The 9,371-nt window shown below is 35.2% G+C and overlaps 1 protein-coding gene across 1 annotated transcript in view; it reads right to left on the minus strand.

Annotated features, from left to right (window-relative positions):
- Positions 1-9,324, minus strand: part of LOC129216229 (methyltransferase-like protein 17, mitochondrial) — an 82,012-nt gene extending 72,688 nt beyond the window's left edge. Inside the window, exon 1 of the mRNA XM_054850426.1 lies at positions 8,952-9,324. Within this exon, the coding sequence (XP_054706401.1) occupies positions 8,952-9,041 (90 nt within the window). The 5' untranslated portion in view covers positions 9,042-9,324. The remainder of the gene's footprint in view (positions 1-8,951) is intronic.
- Between the last annotated feature and the right edge of the window lie 47 nt (positions 9,325-9,371).

Consider the following 9,371-nt stretch of genomic DNA (forward strand, 5'->3'; position numbering starts at 1 on the left):
CTATCCGTGGAAGAGGGTAACTGTCTTTCTTGGTGATTTCATTCAGCCGCCGGTAATCAACACAAAATCTGGTGGAGCCATCTTTCTTTCAGACCAAGACGATGGGAGAGGCCCAAGGACTGGACGACGGTTCGATGACATCATTCTCCTGCATCTCTTTCAGGAGGGTCTCAACCTCTTCCTTCTTGGCGAACGGTAGTCGTCTTGGATGCTGTTTAATAGGGGGGTGTTCTCCAGTGTAGATCCTATGCTGCGTTAAATTCGTACGGCCAACATCCTCCGATGTAGATGAAAACAGATGCTTGAAATCGTCCACCAATTGTTTCGCAGCAGTTCTTAGATCTTTCGACAATGGCGCACTCCCAATTAACTTCGATTTCAAGGACTCAGAAGACACAGTCTCGGGGGAATTGATTCTTCTAATGATGCAGTTTACTGGAGTACAAGTTGCCAACACTTCACCTTTCCGGATATTCCTTGGCCTTTCACTCACGTTGACGACTCGCACAGGAATTACATCTTTAGAAAGGTCCACAAGCGTAGATGCTACCAGCACTCCTTTTGGGTTATTGCTTAAGTTGGGGGATTCAATGAGTCCAAATCGAAAACTATTGCTTTCTTCAAGGGAGCCAGGTATTAATGATTCTGACCTTGAGGGAATCGATAAATCTGTTTGGGCTATTATTTGATGAGCGGATTTTACATCACTTTCTGCGGGGAAAACGGCTATGTCTTCTCTCATCGAGTGCAGCTCATTAGTCTTGAAGTCGAGGTTGAAGTCATACTTCTTTAAAAAGTCCAATCCGAGAATGAAGGGGTCCGTGATAGCAGCAACGAATGCCGTATGATGGTAAGTGGCATTTCCAAACACAATTTCTAAGTTTACTTTACCTTCAATCTCGATCTTGTCACCTGTCACAGTTTGGAGGGTAACGCAGGGCGGCGTCCATAGAATGTTGAGTCCAAATTGACGAGCCACATCTGTTCTAATGATTGTAACATTGGCTCCAGTGTCAATAATCAGTTCGCAGGGAAACCCGTTTATGTATGCGTAAACAAACAGTCCATTACTGCCGCCACTCGTCGATGAAATCTGGAAAACTTTAAGATGGAGCTCATTCCAATTTGGCGACCTCCGCCCCGCGAGATTGCCATGGCTTAGTTTTCCTGGACCTGCGAGGGAGAGGTGCTCTTCCCTCTGGTTTCTTGGCGAGCTTCACAGTTTCTTCGTAAGTGACCCTCGCCGCCACATTTCCAGCACTTAAGTGATTGTCCATTTTGGTACTTGGGAGCCGAAGTCCTTTTGAGGATTCCTGCAATTTCTTTTATTTGCTTTTCCAGTTCAGCAAAGCGTGAGGAAACCGGATCAGGCTCATCAGTTTTCACACCGCGGATTGAATGGCGATCCTTGCGGGTTGCTTGCTGGGCAGCCTCCAACTTCATCGCATACACAACAGCAGAACTCAGGTCTTTGACATCCGCCATCCGTAGAGCTTTCTGGATTTCCGGATCTGGAACCCCGTCGATGTAGTAGTTGAGTGCCAGGTTGTCTCGAACATCCGCAGGACAGTCGCAAAAAGCAAGATGAGACAGTCTCTTGACGTCCGCCGCTAGCTCTTGCAGGGTTTCCCCGGTTTTCTGGAAACGGGACTTCAACTGGAGTCGGCTGAAATCTTTCTGGCACTTCTCACCGAAGCGAAGCTCCAACGCAGATGTGAGGGCGGCGAAATCCAGGCGCTGGCTGTCCGGAAGGGTCTGAAGAATGTCCGCTGCGTCACCTCTCAGGGATGCTGCAAGATGGTAGGCCTTGGTAGCAGAGTCCCATCCGTTCGCTTCCGCCACTATCATGAATTGAGTTTTGTAAACCTGCCACGAAGTTTTCCCATCAAATGTGGCAAGTTTAATGGACGGTCGAGCAACCGATGTGGGAGCGCCAAACTGTACAGAGCTGCTTTCCGCGATCGCCAATCTCCTTTCCAAGTTTTTAATTTTCTCATCCACATGATTTTCAACTGTTGCGATACGGTTTTCTACTGTTTCAAATTTTTCATCAAAAGCATCAACTCGATGCTCTATCTCATTAAATTTATTTTCCATCACAGTCTTTACCGAAGTAAGGTCGTTTTTAATCTCCTCTTGGTTAGAAGCTAAATCATTTTTCAGTACCATTAAATCACTTTTCAATTGTTCTTGATTAGCCGCAATGTCATTTTTTAATTGTTCTTGATTTGCAGTAAAACTTGCAGTCAAATCACTTTTTAATAGTTCTTGATTAGCCGCCATATCATTTTTTAATTGTTCTTGATTAGCCGCCATATCATTTTTTAATTGTTCTTGATTAGTCGCCATATCATTTTTTAATTGTTCTTGATTAGCAGCCAAACTTTCAGCCAAGTCGCTTTTCGCAGCATTAATTGCTTCCAGAAGTTGTTTTAATTGGTCATCCATTGCGCGAGTAATCACCATAAAAACAAAGTCTATAAATTCAAACAGTCTTTATGAAAAAAATGTCCAAAGTCACACTTACTCCAAGAAAGTCCAGAAGAAGCCCCACGTTGGGCGCCAAATTGTAACGGATTCGGTGCGACTTCCACTTTCTTGAAATGAAGACACAGTTCTTGATAAAAACACAGGAAATTTATTTACACTATGTACAGGAAAGATCTTCAACAACTGCTAAATTATTCATCAGCAATTAAGCAATTATCACACAACACCGTAAACTCAACGTTTACACACGTATTTACTTCCAAATACGAAAACAACACAGCGAAATGCCTCGCTATAAACAGAGCAAAAATCTTCTCAGTTCGAAATATCAATCGAAACTAACTGTTTATCCATCGCTAACGGCTTAAATACACCGAAAAGAAATTTCACAAATATTCCACACGCTTCTGTAAAGTAGTAGACCGTTATCAAATTTTATCAATGAACAAAAAGGAAATAGGGGTCGTATACTTTAGCCATATGAAAAAGGGGATGTATATTCATTACGGGAAACTATTTACAGGTTACGTTCCTACAATAATTACTATTTACAGAATTTGTAACAATATCTAAAGAGCGTCTCACTGTTTTGCTGTGTTGCAGTATGATCGGCGAGTTTGAAACTCCTCTTGTCAGGGTTGGCAAAAACCCGGGTTTTTTTTTAAAAAGCTCATGGACCCAGGGTTTTTTTTTGGGTTTTTTTAAATAAAACCCAAAAAAAACCCAACTAAAGCTGGGTTTTTTAAAAGAAATGTGGGTTTTTTTGTCTTTTTTTAGGGGAAAGGTGGGGTACTCGTAGCAAATTGTAGCATAAGTATATGGACAAAGCAAAAAATTGTCTTGATAAAAAAAAGCTGGAAAATTCAGCGTTTTCTGAAGAAAGGTATAAAAGACGACAAAATTCAAGAATGGTGAAGTTTCAGATTTTTTTAGTTTCCATGATTACTAACAGTTAAGGCAAAGTTACTTCTTGAGTGATAAAACCTATTGTTTATTTGTTCGCTTTAAATTTCGACATTTTTTTTTTGTATTTTACTTTATTGTATTTCATTTTGTTATGCAAAACTACTGTAGAACCTGATTTTTTCTCTTTATTTATTTATTTTTTGAACAACATTAGTTGTAATCAGGGCCAGACTTAGACTTAACGGGGGTCCCAGGGTTGCCAACCTTGGAGAAACAATTTGAGGAGCATCTGTGCTGATTTTGAGGAGTAATTTAAAATTTTGCGGAGCAGTTCGGAATTTTGTATAAAAATCAATAAAATTAACCAGGGTGTCAATGATTTAAATCAATTGATTTAAATCGCGATTTAAATCAATTGATTTCTTTAAAAAAATCATTGATTTAAATCTTTTTTTTTTAAATTAAATTCCAAAAAATGTATTTGAAAAATCTCAATTTCATTGTTTTCGAACCTTAGCTAGCATTAGAGCTCATATTTCCCTCTTTAAAAAAACAATCCTACTCAACCCCCCCCCCCCCCCCCAGATGGTGGAGGGTGCTGTTCAAATAACATATTTATATGCACAACTAGAGCTATATGTTTTGTCTATTACATGAAATGAAGAAAATAAAGGCAGCTGCAGTGCAGGTGTTAGGTAGACAGAATTGAAAGGTGGGTGTCAAGACATGATAGGATGTGTGTAGATATCTTTTTAAGTAAAAGAAAAAGCAAAAACAACCCATATGAATTTGCTATGCTCTGCACTAATAAGCTTAGGATGATTCCTTATCAGTTAATGAAATGGAATACAGTTCCAAAAAAAAAAAAAGAGGTGGAGGGAATCCATTCTAGCATGTGCGGCGCCTAATAGAAGGAAATAATAGCAGACAGCTTTTGAAGTAGAGACTAGAAAGGATTATTTTCAGCTCTGCTCCTGACAAACTTTTTTTTGTTCCTTGCTGGAGAAAAGCATTCTGCATTTTTAAAGTATGACTTCCTTTCCCATCCTTCATGTATACGTAAAGTGGACATATCTGTAGCAATTACTTCTTAACATTTGATATTTGTTAAATATAAATACTCGAATTGTTGCAAAAGCAATTATTTCTTAATTAAGTATTAATTTCTAACTATAAAAATGTCAACTGGAAGGAAAAAAGATCCAATTTGGTTGTACTTTAATGATAAATCTGAAGTAGGTAAAAAAGGAAGCAGAGCAACTCGTAAAAAATGTGGTAAAGAAATGCAAGGTCTGGTTGTAAGATTAAAAAATCACTTTATTACTTGTGCAAATGAAGATAAAGAAGTAGATGATCCACAACAACTGCCTTCTGGGGGTAAGTGTTAATGTTTAATTATTACAATATTGCAAAAAATTAAATTGTAAACAAGAATGTTTCGAGAAAGTAGTTTGTTGTCAAATGTAAATTATTGCACCCGTATGGAAAAAAATCAGGAATGTTTTACCGTGTTTTTTAAAAGGCAAGAAAACAAATTGTTATACTGCCACACTAAGGTAAATGGAAGCAACTGCAAATTTTTCATTTTATGAATTTTTGCCATCTATTGTACTTAAGCTTTATTGTACGAGCTTGCTTACTTGGTTTCAGCTGAAAATAAAGCATAAGAAGAAAAGTTGATTCTCTCTCCTGTAATTATGGAATCCCTCAAAACATATTTCTTCAAATATTTCAAACTCTACATTAAGTTCTGCAGATAATACCCTTTTCCTTCTCACAATAGTATAAATATATTTAGGGTTAGAAATGTGCAAATTTCATTCATGTACAAGAAAGTTTTGTTTTTACATTGGCATTTTTTACAAATCAAAAAAAAAAAAAAGTCAGAATAAGGTATGTTTAATATTTATTTATTTGCTATAAACTTTTAAAGTTAAATTAAAATCGAAAGAATGGTCAGGTTTTCTCCTGCTTTTTTACCACTCTCAGAATACAGTGAGGTACTTAATAACTTGTAACATTCATTTTATTCAATATTATGATACACACAAAAAAGAAAGAAAAATTTTAAAAATCAGTATACGTTCCAAAGGTCTTTTAAACACCATCTATTGATGTAAACGGAAGAAAGAATTTATATATTCACAATAATGAGAATACATTAAAAAAAAAAGTTTTTATTCCAGACAGCCATTGTAAGTGTCAACGTTACCAAAACACAAAATTGTCTTTAAACTTTTAAAATATATTTTATTGAGACAAATTTAACTTAGTTTGGAATGTCTGCTAGAAATTTGACTAAACTCATGAATATATTCTTTTTTTTAGGTACTCAAGAAGAAGTTAGCCTTTTAAGTATTACTAATATAACAACCAATATAAGTGGTAATACAAATGTTGCTGGCCCATCAAATTTGAAACGCAGTACTTCTTCCCTTCCCCTTCTATCTGCGAAAGACAAAAAATTAAAAACTCAAGATTTGTCTTCCTTCGTTGTAAAGACTTCACCTGGTCAGAAGGAAATAATTGACCATCATATTGCAAAGTACTTTTTTGCAACAAACATATCTTTTCGTTGTGTAGAAAATCCACATTTTAAAAACTTGATCGAGATACTCCGCCCTGGATATATTCCACCTAGAAAAACTGATTTAGGGGGTACTTTACTAAATAAAATTTATTAGTCGGAAATGGAAAAGTGCCATGATGATTTAAAGAATAAAACTGTATGTATGTGTTTAGATGGGTGGTCTAACATACATAATCAACCCATTGTTTGCATTTGTGTGACTACTAATAGAAGGAAATGTACATTTGGTAGACACACTCAACACTTCTGGAACCCCCCATGCTGGTAATAACTTAGAGGGTTTTGCAGTTACTGCCATAAAAAATGCACAGGACAAATTCAACTGCCGTATTCGCAGTTTTGTAAGTGACAACGTTGCTAATATGGTAAGCATGAGGCAAACATTAGCAGCGGAATCAGATGACTCCATAGATGTAGTGTGCTATGGTTGCTCAGCGTATATTTTGAATTTACTAGCAAAGGATTCAAATCTTCCTTGTGTCACGGAACATGTAATGAAAATAATCAAACATTTCCGTAATAACCACTTTGCAAGAGCAAAATTTAATGAAAGCAAAGGAGGAAAAGGGGTTGGGCTACAGTTGCCCTCAGAAGTACGTTGGAACTCTATGTGTGATTCTTTAGAGAGTTACATTAAGAACTGGCCTATTTTGATGCAAATTATCGAAGAAAACAGATAGAAATGCAGAGGAATTATTGCTTCGACTTAAACCTATTTCAGTTGCATTAGATCGAATGCAGAGTGATAGCTGTAGTATTGCAGATGCAGTAAATATCTGGAAAAATTTAGAAACAGATCTGAAAGAAAACAAAGTATTTAACTCTAAGAAATCAGATGTATATAGCTCTTTCAAAAAAAGATATGACCTAGCATTAACACCGGCACATTTCTTGGCATATTTGTTAACCCCATCATTCCAGCAAGAAAAACTATCTGTTGAAGAAAAAGACAAGGCAATTGAATTTGTCAAAGATAATTACAATGACACATCTTTAATGGCTATTCTTTTGAAATTTATTGTTCATGCAGAGCCATTTAATGGACCATTATTTGAAGATGATGTTCTAAAAAATATCAGTGCGTTAGATTGGTGGAAGTCTTTATCAGCTGTAAAAAATGATTGCATTTCTACAAAAGAAGTTAGTGATTGAACAGCTCATCACTGCAAAGGCTACATCTGCAGGGGTGGAAAGAATGTTTTCCACCTTAGGCTTTGTGCACAGCAAGTTAAGAAACCAGCTGGGGTGGAGCAAGCTTCCAAACTAGCATTCATGTTCAGATCTTTAAACAGATAAATAATGCGTCAAAAAAAATCTATATCAACTGGGAATTAACCAGATCCATCTCCAAAAAATTGTTGAATATATTTCTTTTTCAATTTCACTTGGGTTGAAAAAATCATTTAATTTCAAAAACTTTTACTTATAAATTTTTCATGTACATTGTGTAATACTACTTAATTTCTTTACTTTCTCTATTTTTTTTTCTATATGTTTCAATTATGTTTTTGATATTAAAAGCCACTTTGCCAATTAAAAGTGAAATGAACAAAATGTTACATTTAATTTAATTTAAAATGTTACATTAATGCATTTAATTTAGTTTACATCATAGTGTTTTGGTGAAGTGTTACTTGAAAGGTATTTTTGTATTTAAAAAGAAAAGGAAGGTAAGTTGTTCATAAATGTATATCAATTAAAATCAGAACTTTCTAACTTTTATTTTCAAAAAAAATAAAAAAAATCCGATTTAAATCAAAAAAATCTGATTTAAATAAAAAAAATCCGATTATTTTTATTTTTTTGAAAAAAATCATGATTTTTTTACACCCTGAAATTAACTAAAACCACTTATCTGATTTTTTAGAGCTTCAATAATTATTTTAAGCACTAGTATGAAAATAATTATTTCTAAATTAATAAAACAGCTTTATACACAATTTCAATCTTAGAGTATAAGCATCTTTAATTTCTCATATTTACATGTTTGTTATGATGAAATAGCAAAATTTAAGCTGGAAAACTTCGGCAGGGAAATGCGGAGCAAAAGAACTTCTTTGCGGAGCCGCGGAGTTTTGCCATTTTTGTGCAGCAACTCCGCAAAATGCGGAGCAGTTGGTAACCCTATGGTATTTCAGGTATGAGGTCGCTTTGTAGTCTTAAAGTCACGATAGTATTAAGTCTGCAATTGAGGACTTTGATTCCCGAACTTTTCCTTTTTTAAAAATTCATTTTTGCGTGCGGAGAATTGGTTGTTCCGATTGGTGCAACAACGGGTCACAAATGTAAGATTAGACCGTTTTTGGTTGTGTGTCACCGAAGTTGGAATCCTTGTTGGTTTTGGCCTCCTTTGTCACTTCTAAAAACCTCTTCCAGTGAGTTCTGAACTGTGTGAGTTTAATAACTTTACTTCTGGAAAGAGCTCTGGAACCAATCGCATAAAATGTCTCCAGTGGCCCAAGCTCGATTATTAACACGCCAAAATGCAGTTTATTACGCATTATCTGCAATTTTTAAGAGTTTGGATTTTGAAAGAGGAGAAAATTTTTATCTGTTTGCATTGCTGCATTCGCGTAAAACCAAAACTGATCCGTGTAAAATAAAATAATTGTGTCAAATCTTAAACCGCATATAATTGAAACCAAGTAAAACGAGGGTCTACTGTACTTATAAAAATATAAACAAATATTTTGCAGCAAAGTTTAAAAGAATGTCGTAAAGAAGTTAAAAAAATTAAAATAAATTCCTTTTCCCAGTAGCAAGATTGAGCATTTTACTTTGTACAAGTTTCCAAATGAAATTGGAAATGGTAAACAATCTCTTTATCCGAAAATGTATTTTTTTTTACAGCCATATAAAAAAAACCATCAATAATAATAATATCTGCATATACCAAAAAAACACATAACAACAAAATTTTTATTATATGTAACTATGCTCGGAAATATTCAAAATCTATACCTACCTTGCAAAAACTGAAGCATCTTAAATTGTGAAGTTGAGAGCAATAAATTTCAGAAAGATTTTTTAACCTAAAGAATATTTTTGATTTCATTTCGGAATGTCTATAAAAGTATGATACCTTAACTATTAGAAGGAATTAGTATTTAATATTTAAGAAAACATGATATGCATCGTAAGGTTTCATATTTTTCATTTAGAGCTGTGAAAAAAATAATTTTCTCAGTTGGATGGTTGAGTATAAACGAAACTAAGGAATTTGAACCATAAAGGTTGCTTTGAATGAATATGCAACGAAGAAAGTGGGGAGAAAAGTCTGCTTTTTTCCCAAAAACTTCAATAGCACATGCCCATGGAGTCTATGCCCAAGTTCGGCAAATCTGTTTATTTTCGTTTTTCACTCAGTATTGTTGTTGCCAACTAA

This window comes from Uloborus diversus, chromosome 2 (assembly GCF_026930045.1).
Source record: "Uloborus diversus isolate 005 chromosome 2, Udiv.v.3.1, whole genome shotgun sequence".
Lineage (NCBI taxonomy): Eukaryota > Metazoa > Arthropoda > Arachnida > Araneae > Uloboridae > Uloborus > Uloborus diversus.